This window comes from Pseudophryne corroboree, chromosome 1, assembly GCF_028390025.1.
Source record: "Pseudophryne corroboree isolate aPseCor3 chromosome 1, aPseCor3.hap2, whole genome shotgun sequence".
NCBI lineage: Eukaryota > Metazoa > Chordata > Amphibia > Anura > Myobatrachidae > Pseudophryne > Pseudophryne corroboree.
Window position 1 is genome coordinate 438,044,158 of NC_086444.1, and position 19,225 is coordinate 438,063,382.

The following is a 19,225-nucleotide window of genomic DNA, read 5'->3' on the forward strand; positions in this document are numbered from 1 at the left end:
GAATGCCCTGATCTTCGTAAAGAACCTGGGGGCCGATGATAGACCGAACGGCAAGGCCCTGAAATGGTGGCGATCCATCCGCAGTGCGAACCTCAAGTAAGCCTGTTGAAGAGCCCAGATTGGGATAAGCACATATGCATGTTCCAAGCCTGCAATAACCAACTGGATTGATTCCAGCTTGATTTAGAAGACACTGAGAGACCGGTTTAAAACGGTTAAATCGAGTCTCGGCCTGCCTGTCCGGACCACTTTTTTCACGACAGAAAGATTGGCATAAAAAAACGATCCTTTTCGAGGGGCGGTCACCGGAATAATGACCCCCGAACGTAGCTAAGTTCCAATTGTTGGCAGTAGCGTTTACAATCTCTAGTCAGCAGGTTCATCCCGCTTTTCTGGCTGCTGCCTGTGAGCGTCCTCCATCTCTGCCCCCACGTACTTGTGTACCGAAACCTCTTCCTGGGGCGTGTAAGGACTGAGAGCCAAAGGAATTACCCGCTGGTCCTCCAGAACCTCTCCTAAACTATGGAGTGGCTCATGTATAAGGAGTAGGCAGACCAGTGGACGCTGTAGCTTGCGAATCCTCCTGGCTAACACTGGACCGAAAAACCTCACCTCCTCAAAGGGGATGGAGTCTACCGCCCCTTGGTGTCAGAGTCTCTAGCCGATATGGCTGATGTAGAGATGCGTAATGTCTATAGGCTTGACACAAGTATGAAGCTGAATTTCCATTGTGTCCCGCCAGTTGAGTAATTTCTTTCCAGACCATGCTCCCATGGCCTTGTTAACCCCAAGCGCAGATGACCGTAGGTCTCTGTGCTGCATCTGCTACAAAAATTGACTTTAAAGATGGGTGAACTTTCTACTTCGTTTCATTAGGTAACAGTAAGATTGTTTTCCTTGACAACCTTCCTGGGAAAACATCCACTACCGGCGGAATCTCCCACTTATCCATTATACCCTTAGGTAGGGGATCAGTTACTAAAAACCCTGTTTGGAAATTGAACACGGTTGTCAGGTTGGTTCCCGGACTCCTCCATTAAAGACTGGAGGAATTTAGGAATGGGAAATGCTGCGGAACGCGCTCTTGGGATTCAAACCATCCGAAGCTACTGGCTCCGTCTCTTATTATACCTTAAAGTTTTAGGATCTCAGCTTGTTGTGATGAAATAATCAAGACCTGAGATTGCAGCGTCCTTTGTGGACAATCGGCGTCTAGCTCAGATGCAAACAACTCACCCTTGTGTATTAATGAGAAAAGCCTCATCCTCTTCCCGTTACCACAGGAATAGGCCTTTTAACCGCCTTGCACATTGTTACCTGCTTGTGCTGGAGGCGTTAACCTGATGAAAAATCTTTTAAATAGTCTTGGAGAATCTAGCAGCACTTGTTGCGTGCGGGATTCCGGCATCTCATTGGAGATTCTATGTACAAGGTGATAGACCGAGCACTGCTCACAGGTGGAGGTTCCTTTCTAAACAGGAGGTGGCCAACCCGCGTGCTTCGTTACAGTTCGTACAAACATCACCGGTCTCTACTCCCTTGGAGGGCTGTCATTGAAACTCCCTACCAGGGTATTTTGTGGCGCTTTCACCCTTTAAACTAGGAAGAGAAAGGCTGTTAGAAATGACGGAAGCAAAGTTATTGGATCGGGCTGGAAATACTGTTCTTTTTTTTTTTTTATATATAGAAACCAGAACAGGCCAAAATTATATTTATAAAAATAAATAAAAAATAAATTAAACGAAACACCAGCCGACATACAACCCCCAAACCTCAACTGTAATTCAGCTACGATGGGAGAGTTGGGATCCGCTTGCTTCCTTGTATTTTCGTTAGGATCTTTAGAAGAGAAGTCCTTTGAAAATATAAATGGTATGGTAAATTTATTTTGTTCAGGAGATCTCACATTACTGAATATATGTTGTCACCAGCAGAGGGAGCTATTGCTACACCTGAAACTTTTCCTCTTTCGATAGCTATACAAGGGGGGAGGGCTATCCTTCCCCGTAAATGGCGCCAGGGAGGAATAATTAAAATGGCCGACACTGAAAAATTAATGTCACCTCATGAGTCTAAGTACTGGCCAGCAATTCTCACTACAATAAACTCTATTTTAAAACCAATATGGGGATGCGCGCTGATGTCTGCTGAGCGCCTACCCCTTATGTTACTGCAGATTCCTGTGAAACATTTACCCACACGCGGCTGAAGGCTCTCCTCAGCCACGCGGAACACTGCAGCCTCTATGGTGTGCGCGCGCGCTACGGGGCCGTCTTACTAAGTCCCGTAGCTGCGCCACTGTCTCCCCCGGTCTTCCTCGCGGCCTCTCTTCAATGGCGATGCACGCTACGGGACCGCTCACCAAGTCCCGCAGCGGTGCCACTGTCTCCCCCGGTAACGCGCACGCTACGGGACCTCTCACTAAGTACCGTAGCTGCGCCTTGCTAGTCTCTCCAACGTGGTCCTCCTCCACTCAGTCCCGCAGCGGCGCTTCAGTCATCCCGGGTGACGCACGCTACGGGACTTCTCTCACCCCTCCCGTAGCGGCACCTCTCCTGAGTGCTGAATCTAAAGTGTGCTGAGCCACAACAGCTCCAATGATCGCATGGGGAGCTAGAGGGGAGGGGGAGTGGGGGTTTCTGGAGGGGCCTGGAAAAAGAAATGTGCTACACTAACCTTCCTGTGGGGCCTCTCTATGTTAAAAACCCTCATACTCACAGTTGGCGCTGGTAAGGAGATGCAGACTCCTTCAGCAGGAATCATTGTCTCCACTCCTGGACTTTGTCCCCCTTTTATTAGAGGGACGCAGCCTTTTCATCTGGTAAAGCCTGCACCCCCTTTCATTTAGGTGGGATCGGGCATTTACCATCTTGTCATCGGAAACCTGCACCCTTCCTTTGGTTAGGAGGGATTGGGCTAGTAAAAGAAAAGAAAAAATAAATAAATAAAAGCAATAATTCTTCATGGGAGCAGGAGCTCCCTTCAGTGCCTGTTACCTCCTAGGCACAATTTTTCAAACTGAGGGAGAAGGGATGTGAAGGGGGAGGAACCGGCTGTGCAGACAATGCTAATTTTAGATTGTGCCACACCTCCGGTTGCAAGCTTCACACCCCCTACTGTATAGGACTCCAGTGTCCCCTAGTGGATGAAAGAGAAATAATAATAATGCACGCTCACCTCTGCTGCTTCTCTCGACGCGCAATCTCCTTCAGTTTGAATGCCGCCTCACAGCGCTTCCTGCGTTTGTCACCTCGCTCCGCGGCTTCCATTTTTAACTGTTCACGTTTGTAGCTACGTTGGTAGGCAGTGACGAGGCGGCGCAGGCGGGCTGTGAGAGCAGAGCCAGGTGGCCACAACATGCCACTGGGCATAGGTGTTGCTAATGAAAGAAATGGAATCAGAAATACAAATTACTGTAATTAGATTTGTACACGCGGTATCTACAGAAACTGCAATCCATTTCAACTTGATAAGATTTCTAAAGCTGAGGCAATGATGACCCTTACTAAACTTCATTGAGGTGTGCACATTGCTTCTGATATATTACTTGCTTATATGTCTATGTTTGAGATAATTAATGACCTTTACCTGGCTGAAATCTGTAACTTCATTTAAAAGGTATGCTTTAAGCTCTATGAACACCCATGTAACAACATAGTTAGATATCCGAGAATTCCTGGGATGCAATTAGGTTTTTTGAGTTGTCACTTTGCCATTAAGTACTACTCATTGGATAAAATGAAAGTACTAAAGCATCTAAAAGCTAATGACCATAAGATAACAATATCTGGTCTACAAGCTATTTCCGTTCTTTTGTATGAGCAATCTACCCTGCTATCTGGAAGCACTGCAAATCAATAATAGCCCAACCTCTATCCTAAAGCATCAGATTATAGTACATGGGTTGTTCGGAAGTGTGGAGATTCATCCCTGGACGCTCTTGCCACATCTTGGGGGATCGGGGGTGACCTTGGTCTCATGAGTAATGAATGTTTAAAGGTAAAAGCACTGCCCAAATAGGTCAGTCAATATAATTAGTAGCAATACAGAATTTATTGAATTTTGGGAGGGCCTAATTTGTCAAGAGTATCATGCTCATCATTGACAGAGAACACAGCAAATCATCCAGAACACTGCTAAAAGGTCAAACTGGCATAAAAGGATGGAATTTAAAACAATGGGAAATAAGTGGGCTACTTAAATACTAAACTAAAATATGTAGGTAGGAAATGCAGTCAATAGACTGCCCAAATACCCAGACACACACTGGCTCAGGCATTGTCCTGAGAGATTCAGCCCACTGGGAGTGCAGTCTGGAAATGCAGAGTGATGCAAGTACAGTAGTCCAGAGGTACTACATCATTATGAAAGTGATTTACTCTTTGTATGTGGCACAGACATAAGTGGGGCACCAAGAGTAAAAAAAAAAATAGCCCCCCCTCTTTTTAGACATAGATTACAAGTAACAGAGAGTAACACCACCAAGGAGGGGGAAAATAAGAATTTACTCACCGGTAATTCTATTTCTCGTAGTCCGTAGTGGATGCTGGGAACTCCGTAAGGACCATGGGGAATAGACGGGCTCCGCAGGAGACTGGGCACTCTAAAAAAAGATTAGGTACTATCTGGTGTGCACTGGCTCCTCCCTCTATGCCCCTCCTCCAGACCTCAGTTAGGGAAACTGTGCCCGGAAGAGCTGACATTACTAGGAAAGGATTTGGAATCCAGGGTAAGACTCATACCAGCCACACCAATCACACCGTACAACTCGTGATAACTATACCCAGTTAACAGTATGAACAATAACGGAGCCTCTCTCAACAGATGGCTCATACAATAACCCTTTAGTTAAGCAATAACTATATACATGTATTGCAGAGAGTCCGCACTTGGGACGGGCTCCCAGCATCCACTACGGACTACGAGAAATAGAATTACCGGTGAGTAAATTCTTATTTTCTCTGACGTCCTAGTGGATGCTGGGTACTCCGTAAGGACCATAGGGATTATACCAAAGCTCCCAAACGGGCGGGAGAGTGCGGATGACTCTGCAGCACCGAATGAGCAAACACAAGGTCCTCCTCAGCCAGGGTATCAAACTTGTAGAACTTTGCAAATGTGTTTGAACCCGACCAAGTAGCAGCTCGGCAAAGCTGTAATGCCGAGACCCCTCGGGCAGCCGCCCAAGAAGAGCCCACCTTCCTCGTGGAATGGGCTTTTACCGATTTTGGATGCGGCAATCCAGCCGCAGAATGAGCCTGCTGAATCGTGCTACAGATCCAGCGAGCAATAGTTTGCTTTGAAGCAGGAGCACCCAGCTTGTTGGGTGCATGCAAGATAAACAGCGAGTCAGTCTTCCTGACTCCAGCCGTTCTGGAAACATATATCTTCAAAGCCCTGACTACGTCCAGCAACTTGGAGTCCTCCAAGTCCCTAGTAGCCGCAGGCAACACAATAGGTTGGTTCAAATGAAACGATGACACCACCTTTGGGAGAAATTGGGGACAAGTCCTCAATTCTGCCCTGTCCATATGGAAGATCAGATATGGGCTTTTACATGACAAAGCCGCCAATTCCGACACACACCTAGCCGATGCCAAGGCCAACAGCATGACCACTTTCCACGTGAGATATTTTAGTTCCACGGTTTTAAGTGGCTCAAACCAGTGTGACTTCAGGAAATCCAACACAACGTTAAGATCCCAGGGTGCCACTGGTGGCACAAAAGGGGGCTGGATATGCAGCACTCCCTTTACAAAAGTCTGAACCTCAGGCAGTGAAGCCAGTTCTCTTTGAAAGAAAATGGATAGGGCCGAAACCTGGACCTTTATGGACCCCAATTTTAGGCCCATAGTCACCCCTGACTGTAGGAAGTGCAGGAATCGACCCAGCTGGAATTCCTCCGTAGGGGCCTTCCTGGCCTCACACCAAGCAACATACTTCCGCCATATACGGTGATAATGTTTTGCTGTCACGTCTTTCCTAGCTTTTATCAGCGTAGGAATAACTTCATCTGGAATGCCTTTTTCCGCTAGGATCCGGCGTTCAACCGCCATGCCGTCAAACGCAGCCGCGGTAAGTCTTGGAACAGACAGGGCCCCTGCTGCAGCAGGTCCTGTCTGAGCGGCAGAGGCCATGGGTCCTCTGTGCGCATTTCTTGCAGTTCCGGGTACCAAGTCCTTCTTGGCCAGTCCGGAACAATGAGTATTATTCTTATTCCTCTCCTCCTTATTATTCTCAGTACCTTGGGTACGAGAGGAAGAGGAGGAAACACATATACCGACTGGTACACCCACGGTGTCACTAGGGCGTCCACAACTATCGCCTGAGGGTCCCTTGACCTGGCGCAATAACGTTTTAGCTTTTTGTTGAGGCGGGACGCCATCATGTCCACCTCTGGCAGTTCCCATCGGTTTGCAATCAGTTGGAAAACTTCTTGATGAAGTCCCCACTATCCCGGGTGGAGGTCGTGTCTGCTGAGGAAGTCTGCTTCCCAGTTGTCCACTCCCGGAATGAACACTGCTGATAGTGCTTGCACGTGATTCTCCGCCCATCGAAGAATCTTTGTGGCTTCCGCCATTGCCATCCTGCTTCTTGTGCCGCCCTGGCGGTTTACATGGGCGACCGCCGTGATGTTGTCTGACTGAATCAGCACTGGCCGGTTTTGAAGCAAAGGCTCTGCTTGACTCAGGGCGTTGTAAATGGCCCTTAGTTCCAGTATATTTATGTGTAGAGAAGTCTCCTGACTTGACCACAGCCCTTGGAAGTTTCTTCCCTGAGTGACTGCCCCCCACCCTCCGAGGCTTGCATCCGTGGTCACCAGGACCCAGTCCTGTATGCCGAACCTGCGGCCCTCGAGAAGGTGAGCACTCTGCAGCCACCACAGAAGAGACACCCTGGCCCTTGGGGACAGGGTGATCAGCCGATGCATCTGAAGATGCGATCCGGACAATTTGTCCAACAGATCCCACGGAAAGATCCTCGCATGGAACCTGCCGAAGGGAATGGCTTCGTATGAAGCCACCAACTTTCCCAGGACTCGCGTGCAGTGATGCACCGATACCTGTTTTGGTTTCAGGAGGTCCCTGACCAGAGATGCTAATTCCTGGGCCTTCTCCACCGGGAGAAACACCTTCTTCTGTTCTGTGTCCAGAATCATGCCCAGGAAAAGCAGACGCGTCGTAGGAATCAGCTGCGACTTTGGAACATTCAGAATCCAACCGTGCTGTAGTAACACTTCCTGAGAGAGTGTTACGCTGATCAACAACTGCTCCCTGGACCTCGCCTTTATGAGGAGATCGTCCAAGTACGGGATAATTATAATTCCCTTCTGCCGAAGGAGTATCATCATTTCGGCCATTACCTTGGTAAATATTCTCGGTGCCGTGGACAGGCCAAACGGCAACGTCTGGAATTGGTAATGACAGTCCTGTACCACAAATCTGAGGTACTCCTGGTGAGGTAGGTAAATGGGGACATGCAAGTAAGCATCTTTGATGTCCAGCGACACCAAAAAAAAAACCCTCTTCCAGGCTTGCAATCACCGCTCTGAGCGATTCCATTTTGAACTTGAATTTGTTTATATAAGTGTTCTAGGACTTTAAATTCAGAATGGGTCTCACCGAACCGTCCGGTTTCGGTACCACAAACATTGTGGAATAGTAACCCCTTCCCTGTTGAAGGAGGGGGACCCTGACAATCACTTGCTGGATGTACAGCTTGTGAATTGCCGCCAGCACTACCTCCCTTTCCATGGGGGAAGCTGGCAAGGCTGATTTGAGGTAACGGCGGGGGGGAGTCGCTTCGAATTCCATTTTGTATCCCTGAGATACAATTTGTATAGCCCAGAGATCCACCTGTGAGCGAACCCACTGGCTGCTGAAGTTTCGGAGACGCGCCCCCACCGCACCTGGCTCCGCCTGTGGAGCCCCAACGTCATGCGGTGGACTTAGTGGAAGCAGGGGAGGACTTTTGTTCCTGGGAACTGGCTGCATGGTGCAGCTTCTTACCTCTACCCCTGCCAAGAAAGGATGCACCCCTGACCCTCTTGCCTTTTTGGGAACGAAAGGACTGCATTTGATAATACGGTGCTTTCTTAGGCTGTGAGGAAACCTGAGGCAAGAAAGTGGACTTTCCAGCTGTCGCTGTAGACACGAGGTCCGACAGACCGTCCCCAAACAATTCCTCACCCTTATAAGGCAAAACCTCCATGTGTTTTTTAGAATCAGCATCTCCTGTCCATTGCCGAGTCCATAAGACCCTACTGGCAAAAATGGACATAGCATTAATTCTAGATCCCAGCAGGCAAATGTCCTTCTGAGCATCTCGCATATATAAGACGACGTCTTTGATATGGCCCAGGGTTAGCAAAACAGTATCTCTGTCGAGGGAATCTATGTCGTCTAACAGAGTATCTGTCCACGCTGCTACAGCACTACACACCCAGGCTGAAGCAATAGCAGGTCTCAGTAGAGTACCAGAGTGTGTATACACCGACTTAAGGATAGCTTCCTGCTTTCTAATCGCAGGCTCCTTTAGGGCGGCCGTATCCTGAGACGGCAGGGCCACCCTTTTAGATAAGCGTGTCAGCGCCTTGTCCACCCTAGGGGATGTTTCCCAAAGTAACCTGTCCGTTGGCGGGAAAGGGTACACCATCAGTAACCTCTTAGAAATCACTAGTTTCTTATCAGGGGAACTCCACGCTTCTTCACACAATTCATTTAATTCATCAGATGGGGGAAAAGTCACTGGCTGCTTTTTCTCCCCAAATATATAAACCCTTTTGGTATTAACCGGGTTACTCTCAGAAATGTGTAATACATCTTTCATTGCAATAATCATGTATCGGATGGCCTTAGTCATTTTAGACTGTAAATGTGCCTCATCATCGTCGACACTGGAGTCGGACTCCGTGTCGGCATCAGTGTCAACCATCTGAGCTAGAGGGCGTTTATGAGCCTCAGACGGTTTCTGAGTCGCCTGGGCAGGGGCGGGCTGAGACCCCGGCTGTCCCAAGGCTGCAGCGTCATCAAACCTTTTATGTAAGGAGTTTACATTGTCATTTAAGACCTTCCACATATCCATCCAATCTGGTGTCGGCCCCGACGGGGGCGATACCACACTTATCTGCCCTTGCTCCGCCTCCGCGTAACCTTCCTCATCAAACATGTCGACACAGCCGTACCGACACACCGCACACACACAGGGAATGCTCAGACTGAGGACAGGACCCACAAAGTCCTTTGGGGGAGACAGAGAGAGAGTATGCCAGCACACACCACAGCGCTATATAACACAGGGATTTACACTGCTAATAAGTGATTTTCCCAATAGCTGCTTGTCTATATCGATTTGCGCCTAAATTTATGTGCCCCCCCTCTCTTTTTAACCCGTCTTGTACCTGGATACTGCAGGGGAGAGCCTGGGGAGCGTGCTTCCAGCGGAGCTGTGAAGGGAAAATGGCGCTGGTGTGCTGAGGAAGAAGACCCCGCCCCCTCAGTGGCGGGCTTCTGTCCCGCTTTCAGTGTATAATAATGGCGGGGGTTTTTACATATATAGTGCTAGACTGTATATATGTATGATTTTGTGCCAAAGGTATCTCAATTGTGGCCCCCCAGCGCCCTGCACCCTACAGTGACCGGAGTGTGTAAGTGTGCTGGGAGCAATGGCGCACAGCTGCGGTGCTGTGCGCTACCTTAATAAAGACAGGAGTCTTCAGCCGCCAATTTTGACGTCTTCCAGCTTCTGTTCTTCTGGCTCTGCAAGGGGGACGGCGGCGCGGCTCCGGGAACGGACGATCGAGGACAGGTGCCTGTGTTCGAACCCTCTGGAGCTAATGGTGTCCAGTAGCCTAAGAAGCACAAGCTAGCTGCAAGCAGGTAGGTTTGCTTCTCTCCCCTTAGTCCCACGTAGCAGTGAGTCTGTTGCCAGCAGAAACTCACTGAAAATAAAAAACCTAAAAATACTTTTTCTAGTTGCTCAGGAGAGCCCACTAGGAGCACCCAGCTCTGGCCGGGCACAGATTCTAACTGAGGTCTGGAGGAGGGGCATAGAGGGAGGAGCCAGTGCACACCAGATAGTACCTAATCTTTTTTTAGAGTGCCCCTCCTGCGGAGCCAGTCTATTCCCCATGGTCCTTACGGAGTTCCCAGCCTCCACTAGGACGTCAGAGAAAAAATAAGATTTTACTCACCGGTAAATCTATTTCTCGTAGTCCGTAGTGGATGCTGGGGACTCCGTAAGGACCATGGGGATTAGCGGCTCCGCAGGAGACTGGGCACAGCTAAGAAAGATTTAGGACTACCTGGTGTGCACTGGCTCCTCCCACTATGACCCTCCTCCAGACCTCAGTTAGGATACTGTGCCCGGAAGAGCTGACACAATAAGGAAGGATTTTGAATCCCGGGTAAGACTCATACCAGCCACACCAATCACACCGTATAACTCGTGATATGATACCCAGTTAACAGTATGAACATAACAGAGCCTCTCAACAGATGGCTCAACAATAACCCTTTTAGTTAACGATAACTATATACAAGTATTGCAGACAGTCCGCACTAGGGACGGGCGCCCAGCATCCACTACGGACTACGAGAAATAGATTTACCGGTGAGTAAAATCTTATTTTCTCTGACGTCCTAGTGGATGCTGGGGACTCCGTAAGGACCATGGGGATTGTACCAAAGCTCCCAAACGGGCGGGAGAGTGCGGATGACTCTGCAGCACCGAATGAGAGAACTCAAGGTCCTCCTCAGCCAGGGTATCAAATTTGTAGAATTTTGCAAACGTGTTTGCCCCTGACCAAGTAGCAGCTCGGCAAAGTTGTAAAGCCGAGACCCCTCGGGCAGCCGCCCAAGAAGAGCCCACTTTCCTCGTGGAATGGGCTTTTACAGATTTAGGGTGCGGCAGTCCAGCCGCAGAATGTGCAAGTTGAATCGTGCTACAGATCCAGCGAGCAATCGTCTGCTTAGAAGCAGGAGCACCCAGCTTGTTGGGTGCATACAGGATAAATAGCGAGTCAGTCTTCCTGACTCCAGCTGTCCTGGAAACATATACTTTTCAGGGCCCTGACTACGTCCAGTAACTTGGAATCCTCCAAGTCCCAAGTAGCCGCAGGCACCACAATAGGTTGGTTCACATAAAAAACTAATACCACCTTAGGAAGGAATTGGGAACGAGTCCTCAATTCCGCCTTTCCCATATAAAATACAGATAAGGGCTTTTGTATGACAAAACCGCCAATTCTGACACACGCCTGGCCGACGCCAAGGCCCACAGAATGACCACTTTCCACGTGAGGTATTATAGCTCCACGGATTTAAGTGGCTCAACCCAATGCGACTTCAGGAAATCCAACACCACTTTGAGATCCCACGGTGCCACTGGAGGCACAAACGGGGGCTGACTATGCAGCACTCCCTTAACAAAAGTCTGAACTTCAGGCAGTGAAGCCAGTTCCATTTTGGAAGAAATCGATAGAGCCGAAATCTGGACCTTAATGGAACCCAATTGTAGGCCCATAGTCACCTCTGACTGTAGGGAGTGCAGAAATCGACCTAGCTGAAATTTCTCCTTTGGGGCCTTCCTGGCCTCACAGTACGCAACATATTTCCGCCATATGCGGTGATAATGGTTAGCGTTCACTTCTTTCCTAGCTTTAAATAGCGTAGGGATAACTTCCTCCGGAATTCCCTTTTCCTTCAGGATCCGGCGTTCAAACGCCATGCCGTCCAACGCAGCTGCAGTACGTCTTGGAACAGACAGGCCCCCTGCTGCAGCAGGTCCTGCCTGAGCGGCAGAGGCCATGGGTCCTCTGAGATCATTTCTTGGAGTTCTGGTTACCAAGCTCTTCTTGGCCAACCCGGAACAATGAGTATAGTTCTTACTCCTCTCCTTCTTATTATTCTCATTACCCTGTGTAAGAGAGGCAGAGAAGGGAACACATACACCGACTGGTACACCCACGGTGTTACCAGAGCGTCCACAGCTATCGCCTGAGGGTCCTTGACCTGGCGCAATATCTTTGTAACTTTTAGTTGAGGCGGGACGCTATCATGTCCACCTGTGGCCTTTCCCAACGGTGTACAATCATTTGGAAGACTTCTGGATGAAGTCCCCACTCTCCCGGGTGGAGGTCGTGTCTTCTGAGAAAGTCTGCTTCTCAGTTGTCCACTCCGGGAATGAACACTGCTGACAGTGCTAACACATGATTTTCCGCCCATCGGAGAATCCTTGTGGCTTCTGCCATCGCCATCCTGCTTCTTTTGCCGCCCTGTCGTTTACATGAGCGACCGCCGTGATGTTGTCTGACTGGATCAGCACCGGCCGGTGTTGAAGCAGGGGTCTAGCCTAACTTCCAGAATATTTATGTGTAGGGAAGTCTCCTGACTTTTCCATAGCCTTGGAAGATTCTTCCCTGTGTGACTGCCCCCCAGCCTCGAAGGCTGGCATCCGTGGTCACCAGGACCCAGTCCTGTATGCCGAATCTGCGGCCCCCTAGAAGATGAGCACTCTGCAGCCACCACAACAGCGACACCCTGGCCCTTGGAGACAGGGTTATCCGCCGATGCATCTGAAGATGCGACCCGGACCACATGTCCAACAGATCCCACTGGAAAATCCTTGCATGGGACCTGGCGAATGGAATTTCTTCGTAAGAAGCTACCATCGTTCCCAGGGCTCGCGTGCATTGATGCACCGACACCTGTATACGTATTAGGAGGTCTCTGTCTAGAGACGACAACTCCTTGGACTTCTCCTCCGGGAGAAACCCTTTTTATCCTGTTCTGTGTCCAGAACCATACTCAGGAACAGTAGACGCGTCGTAGGAACCAGCTGCGACTTTGGAATATTCAGAATCCAGCCGTGCTGTTGTAGCACTTCCCGAGATAGTGCTACTCCGACGAACAACTGCTCCCTGGACCTCGCCTTTATAAGGAGATCGTCCAAGTACGGGATAATTATTTCGGCCATTACCTTGGTAAATACCTCGGTGCCGGGGACAGACCAACGGCAACGTCTGGAATTGGTAATGACAATCCTGTACCACAATTTTGAGGTACTCCTGGTGAAGAGGGTAAATAGGGACATGCAGGTAAGCATCCTTGATGTCCAGTGATACCATGAAATTCTCCAGGCTTGCAATAATCGCCCTGAGCGATTCCATTTCGAACTTGAACCTTCGTATATAAAAGTGTTCAAGGCTTTCAATTTTAGAATGGGTCTCACCGAACCGTCTGGTTTCGGTACCACAACATTTTGGAATAGTAACCCCGGCCTTGTTGAAGGAGGGGTACCTTGATTTCACCTGCTGGAAGTACAGCTTGTGAATTGCCGCCAGTACTACCTTTCTCCGAGGGCAGCAGGCAAGGCTGATGTGAGGTAACGGCGAGGGGGAGTCGCCTCGAACTCCAGCCTGTATCCCTGTGATACTATTTGCAGAACCTAGGGATCCACCTGTGGGCAAACCCACTGGTCCCTGAAGTTCCCGAGACGCGCCCCTACCGCACCTGTCTCCACCTGTGGAGCCCCAACGTCCTGCGGTGGACTCAGAGGAAGCGGGGGAAGATTTTTTGATCCTGGGAACTGGCTGCTGGTGCAGCTTTTTCCTTCTTCCCTTGTCTCTGTGCAGAAAGGAAGCGCCTTTGACCCGCTTGCTTTTCTGAAGCCGAAAGGACTGTACCTGAAAATACGGTGCTTTCTTAGGCTGTGAGAAAACCTGAGGTAAAAAAATTTTCTTCCCAGCTGTTGCTGTGGATACGAGGTCCCAGAGACCACCCCCAAACAATTCCTCACCCTTATAAGGCAGAATCTCCATGTGCCTTTTATAGGTATGCATCACCTGTCCACTGCCGGGTTTCTAATACCCTCCTGGCAGAATGGACATTGTATTAATTCTGGATGCCAGCCGGCAAATATCCCTCTGTGCATCCTTTATATATAAGACAACGTCTTTAATATGCTCTATGTTAGCAAACTATTATCCCTGTCTTAGAGTATAAATATTATCTGACAGGGTATCAGACCACGCTGCAGCAGCACTATTTATGCTGAGGCAATTGCAGGTCTCAGTATATAACCTGAGTGTGTATATACAGACTTCAGGATAGCCTCCTGCTTTTTATCAGCAGGCTCCTTCAAGGTAACCGTATCCTAAGACGGCAGTGCCACCTTTTTTGACAAACGCGTGAGCGCCTTATCCACCCTAAGGGATATCTCCCAACGTGACCTATCCTCTGGCGGGAAAGGGTACGCCATCAGTAACTTTTTAGAAATTATCAGTTTCTTATTGGGGGAACCCACGCTACTTTACACACTTCATTCATTCATCTGATGGGGGAACAAAACACTGGCTGCTTTTTCTCCCCAAAAATAAAACCCCTTTTATGTGGTAATTGGGTTCATGTCAGAAATGCGTAACACATTTTTCATTGCCGAGATCATGTAACGGATGTTCCTAGTGGATTGTGTATATGTCTCAACCTCTCAACTTTAGAGGACTTTCGGATTCTATGTAATAAGGCAGAGAAAAGCTTTTTTAAGGATAATTTATCCAAAGGAGAAAGACAGGCCATTAAAAGTCTAAGTTCTGATCACGAATTGGTAATAAAGGCGGCTGATAAGGGAGGCGGGATAGTACTCCAGAATAGGAGGGATTATCTTGTGGAGGCTTATAGACAGTTAGATGATCAGACTGTCTATAAAAAGCTACCCGCCAACCCAACAGTTGCCTTTCAGATTAAGCTGAAGAATATGTTATCTCGAGCCATGACCTCTGGAGTGATATCCAAGGATACTTTCAAATTTTTATTTACAGTTCACCCAACAACACCCACTTATTATCATTTGCCAAAAATACATAAATCATTAATTGCCCCACCTGGTCGCCCGATTATATCAGGCGTCAACTCACTTACTAATAATTTGTCACATTACGTAGATTCCTTTTTACAAGGATATGTGCGTAATTTAAAATCATTTATTAAGGACACCACTCAATTTCTTAATTTAATTCACAATATTCGGTGGAAGAGGGGTTATTATCTTGTCACGTGTGATGTAGAAGCACTATATTCTAATATTCCACAGGATCTAGGTGTGGTTGCGGTTGAGCATTTTTTAAAGGCAGATCGATCAGTAACGACAGAATTATGTGAATTTTTAATACAGTCGATTAAATTTATACTCCATCATAATTATTTTATTTTTGATTCAATATATTATTTACAGCAGAAAGGAACAGCGATGGGGACGAGATTCGCGCCGAGTTTCGCGAACCTATACATGGGCCGCTTTGAACAGGAACATGTGTGGGGGGGCGGACTTGGCGCCGATCTCGTCCTCTGTCGTTTTATAGACGATCTGTTTTTTGTTTGGGGTGGGTGTGAGGAGTCACTTATCACTTTTCTGACTAATTTAAACACTAATTGTTTTGGTTTGAAATTCACATACACTTACAGTTTGACTAGTATCTCTTATTTGGATATTGCTCTAGAGGTTGTGGGCGATGAACTACATACTTGTACTTTTACTAAAGAGGTTGATCAGGGTCGTTATTTGAATTATGAAAGTAGCCATTTATATAAATGGCGTGATAATATACCTAAGGGTCAGTTCATTAGATTAAAAAGAAATAGCTCCTCTATGAAAAAATTCCATGATCAGGCAGAAAAATTGAAAATATCATTCTTTGAACAAGGGTATCCCTTTGATATAGTTAATAAAGCATATAGAGAGGTCTGTCAGATAGATAGAGTCCAATTATTGCAGGGTAAGGGGACAAAAGAAGTAGCCATATCTCAGTCAGAGGAGAGTGAGCGATCAATTAATTTCGTCACTAAGTTTAATTCACACGCCTATGAAATTAGAAAGATTATAAAGAAAAATCACACAATATTAGAAATGGATGATATCCTGAAGGGTGGATCTGGGTGTAGTGATAAAGTGACGTTTAGAAGGTCTGATAATCTTAAATTAAGGTTGGCGCCAAGCCATATGAGGAATAAGAAATCGGTAAATAACACAATAAGTTGGTTGCCAGAGAAACCTTTAGGCTTCCACAAGTGTGGGAATATTAGATGTCAGACCTGCCAATTTTGTCATCGTAAAGTGACTATTTTTGAGTCCCTAAATACAGGAGAATCATTTGATATTAAGGATTTTATTAATTGCAAGTCTTCGTTTGTGATTTATTTACTCATCTGTGGTTGTAAGAAACAATATGTGGGTCGGACTACCAGAGCTGTACATGATAGATTGATGGAGCATAAGAGGAATATAGTTAATAAAACAAGGAAACTAAGCCTTTATGCGCACATCACAAATTGTAAATTGGGGAATTTAAGTAACATTCAGATGTTCGCCATTGAACAGATAAGAAAAACAGCTCGGGGAGGGGATCGATATGGCCTCCTTTGCAAGAGGGAGGCATACTGGATATTCCGGTTGGGGACATTGGTACCGAATGGGTTGAATGATACGGTAGAGTTAAATAATATTTATTAATAAATCCCCCTTGCGGAATACCCACTATGCCTTAGACGTAATAATTGAGAAGATAATCTTGCTAACTAGAATATTGACATTAAATAATGTTATGAATTTTTGAATTCTTGGGGATGTGATAATATGGGGATTGCGGCTCAATTATGGAGTATATAATTGGTGGTGGTGACCACCGGGTTATATAGATATGGTCTACTAAGTAATTAATAGATTGAAATGTCTATCTCTATTTTTATGTTTATTTCTATTTTTATTTTCATTCCATTCATCTTTATCATTCATATTTTTGTTTATTATAGATAAATGTTTCTGACATCGTGTGCTATAATGGGGGGAATTCCCTACGTTAAGGCCGTTGTGTGTCGGTGGGGGGAATTATCCCCCTCCCCACATGCAAGTGGTTTTCTAAATAGGCAGTGTGGAGATATTGCCGACAAGTTTCATGTTAATTGCTGTCATTTTTATATATTTAGAAAAATCCATTTCTTTTTATAAAAGAAGTAATATTTGGTTATAATTGGGATTCAACATGTATTCTATATGTTATATATGAAATATGTATGCATTATTAACGATTAGACCAAGAACGTGCATGTATTATCTGTATACCAATCAATGGAATAGAGAAACTGATGAGCGGTGACACGCAAGTGAAGCGCATAGAACCAGCGCAGGTGATGCCAGAGTGCCCGGTAATTGAGGAAAGACGTGCTATTTAAATGAACAGACGGGAGCACCGGCATCATTACTCCTGAGGAAGCCGCCGAGTTAAAGGCGGAGAAACGCGTAGAGAGGTTGCACCTTAAACACGGCTGTGACTGTTTGACCATCGGTGGGACATACAACGAACGGACTTGGTGTGGCCAGACCCCGGATCAGCTTTTGCGGCATACAGCATCTTCGGCCGCTGGAGGGGAGATCGTTTCCCGGTGGAGTCTGCAGACACCGATTACGATCAATGCACAGTAAGCCAACCAAGATACCACTGTCCTTACCTACCCGCGCTGACGGGACACATAATAAGTTAAAAAGTGCTTGCTGACTTTTGCATCATTCACAAAATTAGTTGCACTATAAGCACTAAATCTGGATTGGATTATATTACATCACGCAAGTTTTGCTTTGGCTTTACAGGAAAGCTTAAATATATTGATGCATGCATCATAAGCTGTGGACATGATTTAATATCTACGTCGAAGTGACTGTTTGCTAATGGTTCAATCTGGACTGTGGTTTCAATTAATAGAAAATCAACGTAATATATCTGTGTTGAATTATCATTGTGCACTGGTTACTTAACTAATGAATAGTCCCAATGGATTGGTGGTTCTAATAATACTAATTATTACTTGAAGCAATTGCTATTTTTTAAATATTTTATACACCGGCCGTGTGTTAAGTGTTTGTTTGTTTATAGGTGTTGTCTATTGGTGAGAATAAATTTTTAAAAAAATATAATCTGGTTGTATAGCGCTTCAATTATTTTTTGTTTCGTCAACACTGGAGTCAGACTCCGTGTCGACATCTGTGTCTGCCATCTGAGGTAACGGGCGCTTTTTTGAGCCCCTGATGGCCTTTGAGACGCCTGGGCAGGCGCGGGCTGAGAAGCCGGCTGTCCCACAGCTGTTTTACGTCATCCAGCCTTGTAAGGAGTTGACATTGTCGGTTAATACCTTCCACCTATCCATCCACTCTGGTGTCGGCCCCACAGGGGACGACATCCCATTTATCGGCCTCTGCTCCGCCTCCACGTAACCTTCCTCATCCCACATGTCGACACAGCCGTACCGACACACAGCACACACACAGGGAATGCTGACTGAGGACAGGACCCCACAAAGTCCTTTGGGGAGACAGAGAGAGAGTATGCCAGCACACACCAGAGCGCTATATAATGCAGGGATTAACACTATAACTGAGTGATTTTTCCCCCAATAGCTGCTTGTATAAACAATATTGCGCCTAAATTTAGTGCCCCCCCTCTCTTTTTAACCCTTTGAGCCTGAAAACTACAGGGGAGAGCCCGGGGAGCTGTCTTCCAGCTGCACTGTGAAGAGAAAATGGCGCCAGTGTGCTGAGGGAGATAGCTCCGCCCCTTTTTCGCGGACTTTTCTCCCGCTTTTTTATGGATTCTGGCAGGGGTATTTATCACATATATAGCCTCTGGGGCTATATATTGTGATATATTTGCCAGCCAAGGTGTTTTTATTGCTGCTCAGGGCGCCCCCCCCCAGCGCCCTGCACCCTCAGTGACCGGAGTGTGAAGTGTGTATGAGGAGCAATGGCGCACAGCTGCAGTGCTGTGCGCTACCTTGGTGAAGACTGATGTCTTCTGAAGCCGATTTTCCGGACTCTTCTTGCTTCTGGCTCTGTAAGGGGGCCGGCGGCGCGGCTCTGGGACCGAACATCAATGGCCGGTTCCATGCGATCCCTTTGGAGCTAATGGTGTCCAGTAGCCTAAGAAGCCCAAGCTACCACCAGTTAGGTAGGTTCGCTTCTTCTCCCCTTAGTCCCTCGCTGCAGTGAGTCTGTTGCCAGCAGATCTCACTGTAAAATAAAAAACCTAAAATATACTTTCTCTCTAGGAGCTCAGGAGAGCCCCTAGTGTGCATCCAGCTCAACCGGGCACAGGATTCTAACTGAGGTCTGGAGGAGGGTCATAGTGGGAGGAGCCAGTGCACACCAGGTAGTCCTAAATCTTTCTTAGCTGTGCCCAGTC

The 19,225-nt window shown here is 47.2% G+C and overlaps 1 protein-coding gene across 5 annotated transcripts in view; it reads right to left on the reverse strand.

Annotated features, from left to right (window-relative positions):
• Positions 1-19,225, reverse strand: part of CHD8 (chromodomain helicase DNA binding protein 8) — a 371,271-nt gene that overhangs the window by 75,161 nt on the left and 276,885 nt on the right. For all 5 annotated transcript variants that reach the window (XM_063913512.1, XM_063913515.1, XM_063913511.1 and 2 more), the window contains exon 30: positions 3,178-3,379. In XM_063913512.1, the coding sequence (XP_063769582.1) occupies positions 3,178-3,379 (202 nt within the window). The remainder of the gene's footprint in view (positions 1-3,177; positions 3,380-19,225) is intronic.